This window comes from Vulpes lagopus, chromosome 7 (assembly GCF_018345385.1).
Source record: "Vulpes lagopus strain Blue_001 chromosome 7, ASM1834538v1, whole genome shotgun sequence".
NCBI lineage: Eukaryota > Metazoa > Chordata > Mammalia > Carnivora > Canidae > Vulpes > Vulpes lagopus.
This window is the reverse complement of record NC_054830.1, coordinates 35,599,353-35,618,557: the sequence shown is the minus strand read 5'-3', so window position 1 is coordinate 35,618,557 and position 19,205 is coordinate 35,599,353. Positions and strand designations below refer to the sequence as shown.

The 19,205-nt window shown below is 40.4% G+C and overlaps 1 protein-coding gene across 2 annotated transcripts; it reads left to right on the top strand.

The window, feature by feature from the left end:
* The first annotated feature begins 1,230 nt into the window (after window positions 1-1,230).
* LMOD3 (leiomodin 3) lies at window positions 1,231-17,459 on the top strand. Of its 2 annotated transcripts, none has more exons than XM_041764679.1 (4): window positions 1,231-1,366; window positions 5,383-5,705; window positions 7,848-9,254; window positions 17,064-17,459. In XM_041764679.1, the coding sequence occupies exons 1-4, from the start codon at window positions 1,261-1,263 to the stop codon at window positions 17,088-17,090; spliced, it is 1,863 nt and encodes a 620-aa protein (XP_041620613.1). In that variant the 5' UTR covers window positions 1,231-1,260; the 3' UTR covers window positions 17,091-17,459. The 2 variants fall into 2 exon arrangements, with proteins under 2 accessions (XP_041620613.1, XP_041620614.1); XM_041764680.1 differs by lacking the exon at window positions 1,231-1,366 and adding an exon at window positions 4,813-4,935.
* The last annotated feature ends 1,746 nt before the right edge of the window (window positions 17,460-19,205 follow it).

Genomic DNA, 19,205 nt, shown 5'->3' with positions numbered 1-19,205 from the left:
ATAAGAAATTCACCGTTCTCATTGGGATGTTCTCAACTTTGGCACAAAGAAATCTCTCTAGCTCTCCAGCCATCTCCAGACCAATTTGATCCAGGAATCCTCACAAAGTCAACGTTCTGTATACACGTTTGATGATGATACTACTGCTATGGACAATTATATGAGTTACGGTCTACCGGTGTTCACCATTTTTTTATTTGTACCAACAAGCAGAGCAATTGCTTTCTGTGCTAATTGAAGTCCGCTAAGGACTTGAGATGCCCTTCCTGCTGGACTGGAAGGAAGTAACAGGACACCATTTGAAAGCCCTGACTTTAGAGGCGATTAGTCTTTAGCTCAAATGCCTATGCCTATTTGTAAAATGAGGTTCATAAAAGTATCCGTCTTCTAAGAGCATTGTGTATAGAGATTGGCATATCAGCTATAAAGCACTTCTCCCAGACTTAGCGATGTTAAGTGCTCAAAAAATATTAGCGGTGTGACTCTACAATTTTTAAAAAGATTTTATTTATTTATTTGAGAAAGAGAGAGAGCAAGGCGAGGGGCAGAGAGAGAGGATCTCAAGCAGACTGCCCAACACTGGCTCAATTTGGGGCTCAGTCTAATGACCCTGAGATCATGACCTGAGTTGAAATCCAGTCGTGCCCCAAGAATTAATAGCAGTAGTAGTAACTGCCAGCTGTCATATTAATAGCAATAGTAGTAGCAACAATAGTAAACATTGTAGCAACACTAGTAGTAGTGGTGCTGGTGGTCATAGCAGTAAAGGTGATACTCAGTGTAGTAGCAGTATTAGTAGTAGGGCACATCCTCATGCCCTTCAGAAGTACAGAGAATGAATTCATCCTTGAAATTAAACCAAGATCAAATGAATTTAATTTCACAATTTTGAGTTGGCTTATAAAACAATTAAGATAAAATAGTAAATACCCTCATAATTCAAGCCCCTCTGAGGTCTGATAAAAGCAAGAGAGGCTGGGTATTTTGGCTGTAGAGAAGCACTTGCCTCCTGAATTTAAGAGTCCATCCTGAGGCAATGCAACCATGGGTCAGGGAAATTTGAGGAGAGAGGCATTTATTTTGCACACACAGAATCTTCCGGCAATTTGCAGCCAGTGAGCACAATGTTGGTGATCCAGATGAAATTGCATAAGAGAATAGGGTGCCACAAACAAGACAGAACTGATTTATTTAGTAACATTTGGAAACCATTTATAGAAGTCGTGTTCATTTACAGCCAGTGCTTGGGGCTGAAGGAGGATGTGGCTTATCCATAGTTTTCCCCATCCTGAGAGAAAATGGGGTGAAAAAATAAGTGGATCAAAGGAAGAAGTGCTTTCTTTTAGCATCAGGACTTTTCATAAAGGTATTAAGATTTCCGTATTTCTTTTACATGTATTCTGTGTGCTGTTTGCAAAGAATAAAATGGAACAGCCATTTATTTCTGTCTTGAACAATATTTGTTAGGCATCAGGCATTTTCTAGGCAGAAAAAAATTGATATAATTTATTTGTGAAAATATGATAACTGATGTTAAATGTTTATCATGGAGTGTGTCCTTTAGGTTTTTGGAAAGTCCTAAAGTAGGCATAATTACCATCCCACTTTCGCAGATGAAGTAGCTCAAGTGCAGAGCTGACGTGCCTAGTGTAGGTGAGGAAAAAAGTATTTTCTTACTACCTTCTGGGTTCTCCAGCTAAGACCCTGTAAATTGAATTGATGGAAGACAGATTAACAAAAGAAAAGCATACAAATGTACTAAATAGAAGTTTTACCGGACACAGGAGGCTTCATATGGAAATGAATACCCCAAGAAACGTTAAACCTAAGTGATTTTATGCTAAGTTTTAACGAAGAGTAGAAAATCATGGAAAAACATGTGACAGGACAAAAGGCAATGAGCTAAAGGTAGTAAAGTGGGGGAAATGTAGCAAGGCTTGTCAATATGTATTCCTCTTGGAGTCCTGTCTTCTGAGTTAAGGATTCTCCTTTACTCTGCCTAAAGGGGAGGGCACCTCTCCAGTAAGGGACTTGGGAGCTGCTTGAGCCCAGGGAGGGGGAGGTTGGAGAGTCCTTCCTGCACCTGCCTTTTTTGAAACACCTTCAGCTTAAAATAGTCCATATCCCAAGGTGCTGAATTTGGGGGTAGCATGTTGTAACCTTCATCAAATGCAGTTCCTTAAGCTATCTGACCCTGATCTGTAAAATGGATGTCTTGCCATAGCTCTGTGAGCCCCATGCTTATTTACATACCAGAACCACCTGGAGAGTTTCAAAAGTTACGGATTCCTGAACCCAAACCCGAGATGTCTGACTCAGTAGCTTCTGGGTGGCCTCTGGGGCATCATCAATGCCCTCGGTCACCTCTGCCAGAAGTTCTGACCCGTGGTGCCCCACGGGGCTATAAAGCCCAGCTGTCCTACAGCTAGCTGCTTCCTTTCGGTAGGGTGGTTGGATTCTGATGCAAGAAGCTGCTGAGGTGGCAGCTGCACAGCATCATTAAGAGAAAGCGCAGCTAAATCATCTGTGTGTCAAACGAGGCTAATTACACCAGCAAAACCCTCTCTGTCAGCGTATGAGTAAAATGCACAGTGGAAGCAGCTGGGAGAGATGTACTCACTTCCTGGACTCATTCAGCAAGATGGAAGTTAGCTGAAAGAGCACCCCTTACAAACAGTTCCTAAATCTGCTTTTGATCATCAAAAACGTTTGGTCACCAGAAGAGAATTTAAATCTGAAAGCTTACCAGCCACAATTCAGATCGTTTTCTTGGGAGAGCTGTATAATAATATGCAAATAGTGGTTTTCTATTTTCCTTACACACAATCCCATCTAAAAGCCTCTTGCTTTCTGTAAAAGCAATGAGATTTTTTCAAGCTCTTTTGTTTATTGACATTAATATAATAGTTTCTCTCGCGGAAGTGGTTTATAAAATGTATTACTTGCCTTTGTTTTCCTTGAAATGTTTCTTTGGTTGTCCACGAAAGATGAGACTAGTAATATTTAACACTTATTGAGAGCTTGCTCTTTACCATGCATGGTCCTGCTTAATTTGTATATCCATATACCACCTCATGTAGTTCTCAATAATTGCATATGGTAACTATTATTCTCAGATCCCTTAAAAAAAGATTTTATATATCCATACATGAGAGACACAGAGAGAGGCAGAGACACAGGCAGTAGGAGAAGCAGGTTCCCTGTAGGGAGCCCGATGCGGGACTCGATCCCAGGACCCCGGGATCATGGCCTGAGTCAAAGGCAGACGCTCAACCACTGAGCCATCCAGATGCCCTCTCAGATCCCTTTTATATGATGAGGTAATGCCCATAGCACATAGCCACCAAAAAAAATTCAGCTGGAATGTGAATCCGTCAGACTGATGCCAGATCTTTCTCTTTCCTATTTAGACCAGTATTCCCCAAAATATGAATTCTGGAAAGTTAATTGCCCAGGATATTAACAAATAATTCTAGGAGGAGCATGAATTAAATGAGGTTGGGGAATATTGGGCTCAACAAATTGGTTTTGTATGTGTGTGATTCTCAGTGTTTAAAAATTAGGCGCCATACAAATCTCTAAAAGGCAAAAGCAGAATTTCACATTCCCAAATCTCCTTGAATCCAAAACTCTTCTTGGTCAAGTCTCTTTAGACCATTGTCAAACTACGTCTATGAAATGATACTTTGCAAATGAGTTATCTGCAAAGAGGTCTACCTCCCTGCCCACTGAAGCCAAGTGCATCATCCCTTTTACAGGGACAGTAGGAAGACTTGATAGGCAAGAGGCCAACAGTGTGTTGCCACTGTGCACATGTTCTTTACTTTAAAAAAAATTTTTTTAAAAGATGTTGTTTATTCATGAGAGACACAGAGAGGCAGAGACATAGGCAGAGGGAAAAACAGGGTTCCTGCAGGGAGCCCGAGGCAGGACTCAATCGCAGGACCTCGGGATCACTACCAGAGGTAAAGACAGGTGCTCAACCACTGTGCCACCCAGGAGTCCCAAAAGCCTTCCATTTCTTCATATTCTTGGACCTAGCAATTTCATTTCTTAGAATGCATTCACCTTTTCCTAAGGAAATAACCTTACATGTGTATAATTATTTAGCTACAGGGAATGTTTATTAACTCCGTGTGCTTGTGAGAATTGAAAATAGCCCAAATATTCAACAATTGGGGATTGGAAAATCATGATATATCCAAAAAGTCTTAACAGAGAGCTATTAAAAATAATGTATAGTAGAAAAAAATGCTATGGAAAAATCCTGATTTTGTAAGTCAAAACAACAACAACAACAAACAACAGATGACAAAAGATTATTTAGTTCATATGCCCAGAAGAATGGATTGGAATGATAAATCGAAATGTTAATAGTGGTAGCTCATAGTGATGACATAGGGTAAATTTTTATTTTCTTTATACTTCCCTGTGTCATCTTAACTTTTGTGCAATAAATGTATAGATAAGCATTGACTAAGCATTGAAATAAGCATTAAATGCTTGACTAAGCATTATATTCATAAAATCCCAAAGTTGGCAATTATGAAAGGGTATACAGTAACAAAGTTTGGGGTTGTTTTGCATTTCATTTACGATCCAGTTTAATTTATTCCAGCTTCATGGATACTTAGTAAGAAAAGCAAATTGTTTAAAATATGAAACTCCTCACTTATCGTGGCAATCCAAGTGCTGGTTGTCCCCATCTGTTAGATCACAGGATCTAGATGCAAATAAGGACATCATCTTGCAAAGGTTCAGCTTACGCAGGGAATGAGTAACATAGCCAGACCTCTGCTCTGCTGTGTGCAGGTTTGCTTTCAGAGTCACTCTGTAGTAAAGAGGGAAGCCCTGAGAGCTCGAGTTCCACCTTCAAGTAGAATTTTCACTTCAGTAGAACTCAAGTCGCTGGTGGGATCTTCCTTCCAAAATCTTGTAAGTTGCTTGGGTCATCTAAATAAAAAAAAAGTGGTCTCCCCTGTAGTGTTGGGGTTGATGTATATGGGCTGCATGAATTGGGGCATGACAGTATAGAGGAAGAGCACTAATTTTATTCCTGTAGAGATTCCCTAGACTTGTTACTCACTGGCGAACCTCAGCAGCTGCCCTGAAATGTCAGATGGATTTGCGCAGCTGACTCAAGTTGCCAAAATGAGAGCAGCACAGTGGCTCCATAAATTGACCCTATCCAGCCAAGCCCTACTTAATATAGACCCGGCGTGAGCTTAGCTGCAGTCACCCCTAGCTGCGCGGCGTGCACCACTGGGATTCTCAGGGGGAAATCTCTTAAAGTAGGGTTAACCTGGAATGCTTGTTGGCTGGGGGAACTCCTTGAGAGCTTTTTGTTCTTTTGAGAGTCTTCGATTATTTCTTCTCTTCTAGTAACAGAGAAAAGCACAGAGGAAAAAACCATGTCAGAACATAGCAGGAATTCCGATCAAGAAGAACTCTTTGATGAGGAGATTGATGAAGATGAAATCTTGGCCAACTTGTCCCCCGAAGAGCTGAAAAAACTGCAGTCGGAAATGGAGGTCATGGCCCCTGACCCCAGGCTTCCCACGGGAATGATTCAGAAGGATCAGACCGACAAGCCACCCACGGGAAACTTTGACCATAAATCTCTTATGGATTATATGTATTGGCAAAAGGCATCCAGACGCATGCTGGAAGACGAACGTGTCCCTGTCACCTTTGTGCCATCCCAGGTAATCAGGGATTTGTGTACAACAGAGGAATGGCTGCCTGGGCCTGAGCGACAGGTGTGCATGTGGCAACTGTCATCTCTCAAGACTTCATGTTTGGTCTTGTTTTGTTGCCACTGCTAGATTAAATCATAACGTTTAATCTTATGCCAGATTGGAAATTCCTGAAACACTTACATGGTATAATTGGGAAGGAAAAGCAGTAATTTTTGTGTAAATGTCTTCTTTTTAAAAGAAAGGCTGTAGGGTTCACTGTGTAGGAAAGCCTGTATTCTACAGACATGGTACTTAATGAATTAACTCGTAACCCATCAGCATTTGTCCTTAACTCCTTTTTTTTTGGCACACAGGCTACTTTAAGGAGCTGATGAAAGCTCTGTACCCCCTTCTTCTGTATATACATTCATATGCAGTATTTCACATACCATTGCAAGGGCATCACAGTCTTTCTGAAGTCCCACCAGCCAACCTGCAGTTAAACCAAGTTAAATAACCAAATTCCATATTAACGCAGTTTATTGGATATTGGTAATGAATTTAGGAATTGAATAGCTATTAAATAGGAGTTATAAAGACAGTTCTTTCTTAAATATATTTTTCTATGAAAACTAGAATTGTAGTTGAATCTATGAACCTATTGTATATCACCATACTTTTACTAATGTTCCACTTAAAAATGACACAGCAAAAGGAAGGGAAAGATCCCGCAGGTAAAGCCACTTTTAGTTATACCTGTTGATACAGATAGATCTTGTCACATTGCTATCACATGGGCTGTAAGTAAGAAGACTTATATATATAAACCATGGTTTCGTGGTCAGAAGTGTTTAAACATTTACTAAACTTAAGAAAAGAAATTGCTAGCTTGGTCAGGTTAGAGTTTAAGGTAAAATCTGCCGATATTTGGAGTGACTGTATTATCCAATTGGAGTAAAATCAATTCTTTATGAATGCAAATTTCAGAAAAAGAAAATTGGGTACTTTGAGCACGTTTTCTTCCCTTGGTATAATTTAAACAGCTTGATGATTGGCTCCCCCTGCTGGGACCGATGAGAAATGCAGTGGTGAAGGCTTTAAGGTGGTAAGGATGTCTGTTACCAACAGTCACTTCCAAACTACAATATGTTGTGAGCAAGAAGATAAAGTTCTTGCTTGAAAATGCTACACCAGCTTTTGAAATGACACTTAGGAGTTACACGTGAGGTATATAGGAAAGCACACTAATTGATGGGTAAGAATCTAATAAAATGTTATTCATTACACACTGCCAATTTCCTTTCTAGACTAAGCAGTTGCTTCCAAGGATTTGTATAATCCTGCCCTCTTTTGTGGCTGGCTCTGCCCCCTAGATACTTTGTTTCAAAAGAAACTGGACTAGTGATCCTGTCCTTGGAGTAGCCCGGGGCAGTTGTCCTAGAGCTAAGGAGACAAAAAAAAAAAAAAAAAAATCCAAGTCTAGGTCTTTGGTCTATTTCAGAGTATCAAAGTGTTCTCATTTTTCCCACAATATGTTTATGTTTTCAGGGAAAGTTGACATACACATTATGTCAATGTGTTTGTACGTATCTATAGTATGGCTATAAAAGTTCATCTTTCTTTAGATTATATTTGCTTATAAAACTAATACGTGTATTTTATTTTTAAAAAACACTCAAACACTTTAGAATTATATAATGTAAAAACTGAAAATCCCCTAAATGTGTCTCCTCCCCAGTTGTTTTTTTTTGTGTGTGTTTTTGTTTTTGTTTTTGTTTTAAGATTTTGTTTTTAAAGTAATCTCTACACGCAATGTAGGGCTTGAACTCAATCAACCCTGACATCAGGAGTCACATGCTTCACCAACTGAGCCATCTGGGTGCTGCTCTCTTCCCAGTTACCTTAATGGTTCCCCCTCGTTCTAAGAGAGAACTACTAATTTGGTAAACATTGCAACAGAATTTTTTTCCCTATACATTTATAAACTTTTATATGTTGTATATGTGTTTTTATACATGTGTATGCACACAAATGGAATACTAGACACACCATTCATGTGCTTGCTTTTTTCATTTCTTAACACATTTCTTTCTTATTTCCAGTAGCTACTGCTCTGCCTCATATTTCTACATTGCCATGTGTTCTAACCCTCATAAACCTCTCTTTTAGGTGGACACTCCAGGGCAGCATGAAGAAGTAGGCAGAGGTAATAAAAATGTGTCCCAGTATTTAAAAGAAAAGCTTAACAATGAAATCACTGCAAATAAAAGGGAATCAAAAGGCAGCAACGATGTCCAAGAAACCGATGATGCTGATGGTGAAGAAGATGAAGTTGACGAGGATGATGAGGATGATGATGAGGAAGATGAGGATGACGAGGATGAAGATGAGGAAGAAGAGGCTGACAGTGAAGAGAGTGTTGAAAAGCCACAAAGAAAAGTGCAAGGTGAGGCAAGGGAGCAGATCAGAAATGGTGAGAGCAGCAGCCCACAAGTAGTGAAGAAAGCATTTGGAGAACAGAATGACAGACCAGAGGCCCAAGAAAAAAGTGAGAAAAAAATATCAAAATTAGATCCTAAGAAGTTAGCTCTAGATACCAGTTTTCTAAAGGTGAGCGCAAGGCCTTCGGGAAACCAAACAGATCTGGATGGGAGCTTGAGGCGCGTTAGACAGAATGACCCTGACATGAAGGAGCTCAACCTGAACAACATTGAAAACATCCCTAAGGAGATGTTGCTGGACTTTGTCAATGCGATGAAGAAAAACAAACACATCAAAACCTTCAGTTTAGCGAACGTGGGCGCCGACGAGAACGTTGCCTTTGCCTTGGCTAACATGTTGAGGGAAAATAGGAGCATTACCACTCTCAACATCGAGTCCAATTTCATCACAGGTAAGGGAATTGTGGCCATCATGAGGTGCCTCCAGTTCAACGAGACACTCACCGAGCTTCGGTTTCACAATCAAAGACACATGCTGGGCCATCACGCTGAAATGGAAATATCCAGGCTGTTGAAGGCAAACACCACTCTCCTGAAGATGGGCTACCATTTTGAGCTCCCAGGTCCCAGGATGGTGGTAACCAATCTGCTCACCAGGAATCAGGATAAGCAAAGGCAGAAAAGGCAAGAGGAACAAAAGCAGCAACAACTCAAAGAGCAGAGGAAGTTGATAGCCATGTTGGAGAATGGGTTGGGGCTGCCACCGGGAATGTGGGAGAGGTTGGGAGGACCCATGCCTGATTCCAGGATGCAGGAGTTCCTCCAGCCTCCTCCTCAGCCTCCCAACCCCCAAGTGGCCCCCTTCAGTCGACAGAATGAAATGATGAAGAAGCCATCCCAGCCTCCGAAGTACAGGACGGACCCTGACTCCTTCCGAGTGGTGAAGCTGAAGAGGATCCAGCGCAAATCCCGGATGCCGGAGGCCAGAGAACCACCTGAGAAAACCAACCTCAAGGATGTCATCAGAACGCTCAAACCAGTGCCGAGAAATAGGCCACCCCCATTGGTGGAAATCACTCCCAGAGATCAGCTCTTGAATGACATTCGTCACAGCAACGTTGCCTATCTTAAACCCGTAAGTAGAGGGAAGGAGAAATGGTGAACAAGCTCAGGTCGGTGTGTCCCACCTCTAGCCTCTGCTTGTTTTAACACAAGGAAATTCTCAGTAATGGTGACCAACTGGAGGAAGGCCATCAGTATTACCAGGGGACGTAAATTACTAGTTATCCCCAAAGACATACATACATACATCTAGACAACTTTGAAACAATAATACTAACAGCTAATGTTTATTAAGCACTTACCATAGGCCAGTTGCATGATATGAATTAACTCATCATCTTAACAACCCTATGAGGTAGGTATTATTATTCTCCCCATTGTATAAAAGAGAAACTGAAGTTTAGAGAAACTCGATAACATGTATAGGAGATAGAGCTAGAAAGTGGTAGAGTTGACACTGAACTTCGGCTCCAAGTCCAGGGTCAAGCTTTTATTCACCTCAGTCGCAGAACTGACCAGAGATCTCTAGGAACCTGCTGCAGAAATAAGCAAGAACAAAGCCTAGGTTAGTTGGTTCTTTTTTAATAGATGAAGAAAGACTACCTGCAATTGCATTTACCTTTACTTTTTAGGCGGCCAGACAAATGGTGAACTTCAGGTTAGCATCTCCATGAATTAATGGAGTTTTGACTATTTTTTTTTTAAGATTATTTGTCCATTTGAGAGAGAGATAGAACACAAGCAGGGAGAGAGGCAGAGGCAAGGGGAGAGGGAGAAGCAGACTCCCTGCTGAGCTGGGAGCCTACTGTGGGACTTGATCCCAGAACCTGGAGACTATGACCTGGGCTGAAGGCAGACACTTAACCATCTGAGCAACGTAGGTGTCCCAGAGTTTTGGCTGTTATTTCAGTTTTTAATATTTACAGTCATTCCCAATTAACTGCTACTAAGACATAAAAATATCTTATTCCTTGCAGGATAAGTTGAAGAAATCATTTATTTGTCATTACTATGATAGTATTTATGGTATCTGAAAGGTGTATGTCCAAAGGTCACAGGGAGTTGAAAATTAACTGTATTATTTTAAAATCTAGTGTATAATTCCCCTGAAATAGTCCATGTATTATTTCATCATAGAGAGTCACAAGTTTTTCAAGATGTGTTATACAGATGTATGTCCCTTACTCCCATCTCCTAGGAATGCAGAATTGACAACATTCCATTCTTCTAAATCAAAGATGACTTTCTACTGTGTCATAGAGGGATTCTGATGCTTCCTAGGGTAGAAGCCAGGGTGAGAACAGTAAAGGTCCTCTGAGGTCGGGCAAGAGTTCTTTGCCTGCCCTTGGGTACTACATCAAGACTTTCTGCACCTGCTCTTCTCCAGGCAGCCAGACCCTGTAGGGGAGTGGATTGGCGTGTTGATTTGAGAGAAACTAGCCCTGTCACCGTGTAACCAGTCATTTGTAAAGCATATCCAAGCTGCCTGGCAGGCTGTACCATCAGAAGATAACAGTCTGAAAAGAGTGAAGAAAAGCCTTTTTCTTTTTTCTTTTTATTTATTTTTTAGAGAGAGAGAAAGAGAGAGAGAGAGAGAGAACAGGGGGAGGAGGGGCAGAGGAAGAAGGAGAGAGAGAGAATCTTTAACAGGTTTCATGTTCAACATGAGGCCCAACACTGGGCTCTCTCTTACAACCCTGAGATCCTGACTTGAGTTGAGATCAAGAGTCAGCCTCTTAACCTACTGAGCGACCCAGGTGCCCCAAGAGAAGTATTTTTAAATTCTACGTTAGAGGTGGCCTGCGGATTCAGAATAGAAGAGAGAATGAAGTTCAGATGTCAATCTGACCCCTGCCTTCCAAGGGAGTGTTCTACTGAGCAAGCCTGCTTACCCTGGAGTCCGTTTCATTCTACCCATTCATTTATTCATTAATGCAACACATATTTATGTAGTGCGCCTGCGTGTCAGGTCCTTTCAGAGGTCAGACAGACAGCAATGAATAAGACAGGCACAGTCTTGACCTCATGGAACTTACAGTCTTGGTTTAATAGTTTCCAGTCAGGACACTGTCTTTTAGTCAACTGAGAATACTTCACCTTTGAGTCCAGATTCTAGAACAAAAGACATTAAAGTAAATTTGTGAGGATAACTACAAAAACGCAATCCCTGGCTAACTACTACATTTTCTATTTTCAATCAGTTCTAAACTGCTATCAATTTTAAGCTGTGTTTTGTTTGTGTTTAATGTCCATTAAGAAAGAAACACGCTTCAGAGTAAACTCTGACATGATTTTTGAATGATGGTCTTGCACATCAGCCTCTACTTTGAAATGTTTTTCATCTGTTCCAAAGGATTGGCTATTTCTCCTGCTTTAACTGCCTGGCTTGGCCTGTAAGAGGCATCTCTTTGCATGTACTTAAGATACAGAATGTCACACAACTTCATCCACGTAGTCCTGTAAGATGCTCTACAAAAGGTGAAAATTCATCATCTGACAAAAATTCACTCCACTAATGTCCCTCTGCTTCTCACTGATCAAATTTTGTGCCTTGCTACATACAACAATAAATTTTTGCTTCCATGCTGAATCATAGTGTGATCTTTTTAAAAGAGTCTTTTTGAAATCATTTTAAACTCACAGAGAAAAATAAATAAATAAACTCACAGAGGTTCAAAAATAGTACAAAGAATTGTTATATACCAATCACATTGTGTCAAATTTGTCATTCTTGAAAAAGCTACTTTAAATGGCAATACATCCGATCCATGTGTGTAGTTAATGGTAGCACAGATATTGTAGAAGGCTATGGTGTGCTCGTGTTTAAATCTGTAGTCAACTACTGTAAAACACCATGGATTGTAAGATGTTTTCTGATTTGGGGGCCTTGGAAATGTCACAAAATGTGCCTCTTAGGCTGAGTGAAATATTGAAAATGCCATTGGTGGTGATATCGCAAAATCTCAGCAGAAAGGGATATTTTTAGCCAGTCGAATGACATATTACAGCATTCACTTTGGAAAAGTGAAACTAAAGGTTTTTAGGGTTTTTAACTCCCTCCTTCATTGGTGGACAAAGATGCCCTCTAAACTCCTGGGTTTTCAAGTAAGATGTTAAACTTAAAGCATAATTTTGAAATGTTGTGATTTTCTTTTAAACTGATGCTCCTAAGGGGAGTCTTGAATGTCCAGAATATACCTACACATTATTTAGTCTTAGCTAGTCTTGTTTTCCTTTTTAAGTTTTCTATTTTCCTCTTAACGGACTTGGAAATAGTATTTTTTGCATTTCCTAGAGCATATCTTATCCAGTAGTCCATTTATATTTTTTAATTGTATTTTTTCATTTCAATACCTATTCTCACCCCATGCCATGCTTCTGGCCTGAGATCCTTGAAATGAAGTTGATAGCAAAGACTAAAGGAAAAATCTGTACACTTGCTTGGCTTAAATGCTACCTCCTCTATGAAGCTGCCCATTTAATCAGTTTAAGAGAGATGTATTCTGTGGGCCAGGTATGGAGAACTGGCAGGCTATCAGCCAAATCTGCAGGCCTGTAGTGTTTGGCTGGAATATTGTACAAAATTTAAAATATCACATCATAACATATCTGGCACCACTTGAAACATCAGATCTGGCCACGTTGGGCTTGCATTTGCATGGCACTAATGAGCTGAATCTGGCATTGGCTTCTCCCTTGAGATAGGTAATGGACTCTCCAGTTTCTCCCAGTCTTCACCATGCCCTACTGCCTCATACCTGGCCTGTATCACTCATTTGTACTGCTTATTTGGCTCCTGTAGAATTCTTAGGGTTTTTTTTTTTAAGATTTTATTTATTTATTCATGAGACACACACACACACACACACACACACACACACAGGCATAGACACAGGCAGAGGGAGAAGCCGGCTCCATGCGGGGAGCCCAACGTGGGACTTGATCCCAGGTCTCCAGGATCACACCCTGAGCCAAGGTGGCACTAAACCACTGAGCCAACCAGGCTGCCCAGAATTTTTAGTTTTGTTCCTATTTTTAGCTCTGCTTTTAAACTGTCTTGCCTAACAAAGTGAATTCATTAAATAATCACAAATTCATTCCCCTCTAAGTTAATAACTGAGTCAGTATGAGACCAGCCCAAAACAAAGACGTTAGGCCTATACAAGCTTCTCTCTCCCTGGCAAATGTGTGATTTCCTTTCATCTTGAAAAAATTTGGTGGACCAGTCACTGCCTAACATCCCAGATGGGGCTTTGTACTTCTCCATGATGTCATTCACCCAGGTGAAATGCATTTATATCACACACAAGCTTCAGTGCCAATTAAAAAAGGTATTTTAACATTCACTCAATTTCACTTTGGGCTCACCTGTGTATATTTGGGATTGCTTCCACCCAGCTGCCTAAAAACACAGCTAAATTTCTCTTTTGGAAAGACTTCTGTTTAATAATATCAAAAGCAGCCTTAGCCAAAAGACTCCATGACATATTGGGAGTTATAATTATGAAATGGGACATTATAGACTCTCGAGTCTTCATCTCTATCTCTGGCCATTTCTTCTTTGCCTCATTGACAATATCTCCTTCCTTAGGATTTCTGGATTCTATCCTTTTGCAATTTCCCCCTCTTTCCCATTTTATCTACTCCTTCTTTTCAATTGTCACATAATCTAGGACACTCCCCAGATGTCTCTCTCCCCTTCGATCACTGAGGTTTTGTTTGCACCTTCATTCAATGTGTCCCCCAGCCAACCTCTTGAGTTTACATCTACTCCTATTTCTGGTTACCTATTTTGGTGCTGTCTCTCCTCTCTCATGAATTGTCTTCAACAACTTTCTCCTGCTTTTTTTTTTTTTTTTTTTTTTTTTTTGCTCCTTATAAAGGAAGTCTCCATGAGAAAGAGCTATGTAACATTTCAAACTCCTCTTGAAACAACATGTGTTGACCAGAATTACATAGTGTAGGGACTGTCTTTTCCTAATACTTAGAGGGGAAAAAGGGCTTATGGTGTACAACTTTTCTGAAGTGTGTGATTATGATTCTTAACTTTTAGCACGCATCAAAATCACCTGGAAGGCTAAGTCCAGATTCCTGAGCCCATCTCTAGAGTTCCTGATTCAATAGGTTTTGGATGGTGTCTGAGAATTTGCATTTCTCTCAAGTTCCTTGGTGATGCTGGTGCTGCATATTTGGACACCACAGACAACCACAACTCCGCGACACCTACGACAAACCACATCCCCTCATATTTCCCCCAAAGGACCTTCTTTTCTTACCTCAATACCCTTTGCTCAAATGACTTTTAATTCTATCTGTTGAAATCTACCCATACAGGCTTGGCTCAAATAGGACTTCTTCCAGCAAAAGAAACCAAACAAATCATCAATAGTGAATACATTCCCTTTATATTTCCATAATCTATACCTCTCTTATAGCATCTCCCACATTCTGCCTTAGGCTGAGCACCCATATGGGTACAGTGTAGGTCTCCTAGTAGATTCTGAATTCCTCAAAGTAGACCTTCCTCATCTCTTCCTGGACACCCAAGGTTTTGACTGAGAGCAGGAATTCAACTTAATATGCCAAATTAAATAACCCCTGCTGAGATGGATCCTCTCTTCCTGCCCCCATCTCTGTGAGTGTATATGTGTATGTGCCCTATGTAATGCTATCCACAAATACTTTAAAAAAAAAGATTTACTTATTCATGAGAGACACAAACAGAGAGGCAGAGACATAGGCAAAGAGAGAAGCAGACTCCATCCAGGGAGCCCAATTCAGGACTCAATCCCGGGACCCCAGAATCACAACCTGAGCTGCAGGTAGATGCTCAACCACTGAGCCACCCAGGTGCCCCCACACATACTTTACTTAAACTAATTTTAACCAACAAGTGAGGGGGAAAGCGGCCCCCTAACAATACTACAAGCTGATTCTCATGTGTTTGTCAGTTTTACATATTTATAACATTGAAACTGGCTATCTTTTCCTTTATGGTTTCTGTCTTTTGTGTTCTGCTTGAAGATGGCTTCTTAAGATTACTAAGGTATTTGCCCATATTTTATTGCTATTTTTATAGTTTCTGGTTTTTTATAAAATATTCCATATTACAGATGAATTAAAGGGTTAAGTTTTAGGGATCCCTGGGTGGCGCAGCGGTTTAGCGCCTGCCTTTGGCCCAGGGCGCGGTCCTGGAGACCCGGGATCGAGTCCCACGTCAGGCTCCCAGTGCATGGAGCCTGCTTCTCCTTCTGCCTGTGTCTCTGCCTCTCTCTCTCTCTCTCTCTCTCTCTGTCTCTCTGTGCCACTATCATTAAAAAAAGGGGGGGGGTTAAGTTTTAGAAGTAAGTAGGGAGCAAGAAGCCCAGTTTGTTACTTCTTTTCAAAACAGCTGACCAATGATAGCTAACTCAGTCTTTTTCACAGTGATCTGAATTGCCAGCTTGGTCATATTTTAAATGTGTCAATATGTATCTGGGTTTACTATGTTGGGTCTATGACACATTTTGTTTTTTAAAATATTTTTATTCATTTGGAACCCTCACATGCATATAAACATATATCCAGAAGACCATTACATGAAATACTTTTTTTCCCCATTCAACAATAACAAGGATACATTGTTTTAATTATTTGTTGCAGCATTATAATTATTTTAAATACCTGGCATTGTATTTTTGGCTCACTAGTGTTCCTCACTGTTGGGTGTTCTCCAAGGTTGAGCCCTACGAAGGTGCAGTCACAACCCTCCCATCCTGAAGAAGTCTGGCACTAGGAGGGAGAGGGCCAGAAGCACATGGAGAAGACCTTGGTCTGAAGGCTGGGCAGGCAGCAGCAACATATCAGAAGCCTCCCTGTTGGGCAGGATATTGGGAAATCTTTCCAGACAAAGATAACTGGCTGCAGGAGGGGCTGTAGCAGATGGCCAAAATGGCTCATCACATTGGCAGGTGGATTTGGGGAACAGTAGGAGAAAGATTCTTAGTCATTATACAAACTCTGAGCGTCCTCTGCACTTCTTCAGTGTCCTACGGAAAGTTCCTGCCTGATGGATAAGTCCCTCCTAGATGTAACACCACTTGAAACTGTTTAAGAACTTACCTTATCTTTAAGTTGTTCCTATGAAACAAAGCTGAGTTGATTGGCAGTCAGGCTTAGGCTACTCTTTTATAATTTTTTTTGTGCCCTTGGGGCTTCTCCAAATAATATTTTGTTTTTAAAATTTCATTGAGCTTCAAATTAGGAATGTGCTTCAAAAAGGAAAGACCAGTTTATAAAAGAAAATACAGTTTATATTCTTGTGGTGGTATTTTTTTGTGGGTAAGGCTTGGGTATGGAAGTCAGGCAGATCTGGGTTCAAATCCTGATCTGGCATTGATTAGGTGTGGGGGAAATAGATTCTCCTCTGTGAACCTGTCCCCTCTTTATAAGGTTATTGTAGGATAAAATGAGAAAATGTTTTGAAAGCATTGATGTTGCTTACTAACTTGTTTTACATCACTTAACCCTTAAAATAGCCTTGTCCATTAGATACACAGTTACTGTCATTTTACAGTTGAGAAAATTGATGCCCGGCACCACACAGCTAGAAATACCAGCACTAGGACTTGAACCGGGCAGACTCCAGCATCTGCTCTTTTGTTTTTACAATGTGCTTCATCATGTACTTGAAGCCCTTAGATCAGTCCCTGGCATCACTAAATGCCCAAGGAATGGTGGATGTGATTGTTATTGTTGTTTTACTATGCTTTGGGAGGCTCTCTGACCCAAATTTCTCATCCATTTTGCAACTTTTGAGGCATGTAAGTTTTGTCAGTTTTGCTGCCAAATTTTTGAATTTCCAGTATTAATTTTTTTTCCCTTTAACAACTTCATTTCACAGGTGCAACTGCCAAAAGAACTGGCATAAATGGCAACAGAATAATCTAGAAGAACAAGGAATTGAGGTAATGACTCGGGTCAGAGCTTGGACAGTTTCAGCAACATACTTCCGGAGCCAGGTGGTGGAACCAAGAACAAGGCTGGCATCTGATAGAAGTATTTTGTCAAGGCAGAGGCAAAAAAAAAAGGGGGGGTGGGTGGAGCTGACAAGGAATGAGGAAGGAGAGAAAAAGAATTACTATTCTGGGACATTTTCTACTTCCAATCAGTTTGAGTAATTACAACATTTAGTCATGCTTCCAGCAGCAGAAGTTTAAAAATATTTTTTTCATAAACATTTGTTTTACTATTGCTTTCTTCTGGTCGATAATAATAAATACTATAGAAGTGTTAAGTATTTCTCCCTCCGTCTCCAGCTGTAATTCATGGCACAGTATCAGAAACAAATCGTTGTTCCTCTCTATGGAAATGTGAGGGGTGAAGTGAGCTCCAGGTCCCATGGATACTCCGGAATGGAAGAACTGTTCACTGGCTCTTCTCTGGAGAGTCAGTTGGGATTTGTAGTTTCTTGACCCTAATAGCTTGCTTTCCTGGCAGTCCCCCGGTGTCGTGCTTTGGGAAAGGGTATGTATCCATGAGAAGCAGAGTCAGAAGGCATAGGACTCGGAGAAAACAGTATTTCCAGGGGGAAAAAATGGGATGAACAAATCCATACACACACACACACACACACACACACACACACACACACACATATATGCGCATATACGTCCCAGTTTCCATATAGAGAGGAACAAAATTTTTTTGTATAAATAAGATAGTCAATGACAAGTTTCTGGTTTTAGCTAACTAAGTTTAGTTTGTGACTCTAATTTTGATCTTGTTAATCTCCTCAAAGATCTTCTTTTTTTTTTTTTAAAAAAAGATTTATTTATTTATTCATGATAGACATAGAGAGAGAGAGAGGCAGAGACACAGGCAGAGGGAGAAGCAGGCTCCATGCCGGGAGCCCGATGTGGGACTCGATCCCGGGACTCCAGGATCTTGCCCTGGGCCAAAGGCAGACACTAAACCGCTGAGCCACCCAGGGATTCCCTCTTCAAAAATCTTCTAATGGAAACTTACTATAGGATTAAACTTAAATTTCTTATCGTATTATTCAAGGCCTTCCATTGTCCCTTCCCAACTTAGTAATGCAGTCTGATTGGCCACAGATTCTTTATACTCTTCTTGATAAGACATCCTCATCCATACCCTGTGCCTTGCTCTGGTTGGCTCTTCTATAGAATACCTTACAAAACACTACCCTCCTACTCTCTGTTACCAAAGTCCTGTTCTATCTTTAAAGCCAGGGTTAGGTCCCAATCCTCCATAAAAATCATCCAGACAACTCCAATCCTAGTGGTCTTTCCTCTTTCCAAGTTCCTAGAGTCCTTAATTATTGATTGTAGTCACTAGATGCATAGAATCTGAAATTTTGCATAGACATGGCATGAACATCAGAAATCAGGAAATCACACACTGGTGCCTTTTCTGTCTTCTTTACCTGAGTGAATAGTTGGCACCTGCTTCCTTTCTCCTTTTCCATAATCATAGGTGGTAACAAGCAAAACAGGAATAGACTAAATGGGGGGAAAGTTTAAAAATACATTATTTAGAAGGACAAGTTATGGGAAAGAAATATGGTGTTTCCATTTTTTAAGGATAATTTAGTGCATACTAAAGTATCCAAATTGGAATGGCTATAGTTTTAATCAGGTAACTGATTTTGCAATAGCCAGTGGCTGAGAAGTTTTTTTCTCCTATGTTATTGTTTCTATAAAAGATTCTTGCATGCCAAGCAGGATAGTTAAGAAAGAGCTGTTGTAAATAAAATTTTGTAAGTGTCTAGCATATTCTACATCAAGAGGCTAACCACTAATGGGACAAAGTGCTCTAAACATGTTTAAAGGCTTATATACTAGTAGTTGAAGTTCTTAAAAGCTCTTATGCATTTGTTTGTATAGTCACAGTATTAATAAAGTCAGGAATTTCAAAAAGTGCTGATAGTCCTAAAAGAGGGCTTTAATCTGAGACGTGCAAAGAGAAAAGATGATCCAAATGCATAGCTTACTGCTTTAGTACACAGATTTTGTGAAGAGAC

Excerpts from the sequence above, each read along its gene's own strand:
- LMOD3 (XM_041764679.1), top strand. The coding sequence starts at position 1,261 with ATGTGGCTTATCCATAGTTTTCCCCATCCTGAGAGAAAATGGGGTGAA. Across the intron at positions 5,706-7,847 it reads TCACCTTTGTGCCATCCCAG|GTGGACACTCCAGGGCAGCA; the intron begins GTAATCAGGGAT and ends CCTCTCTTTTAG. Across the intron at positions 9,255-17,063 it reads ACGTTGCCTATCTTAAACCC|GTGCAACTGCCAAAAGAACT; the intron begins GTAAGTAGAGGG and ends TTCATTTCACAG.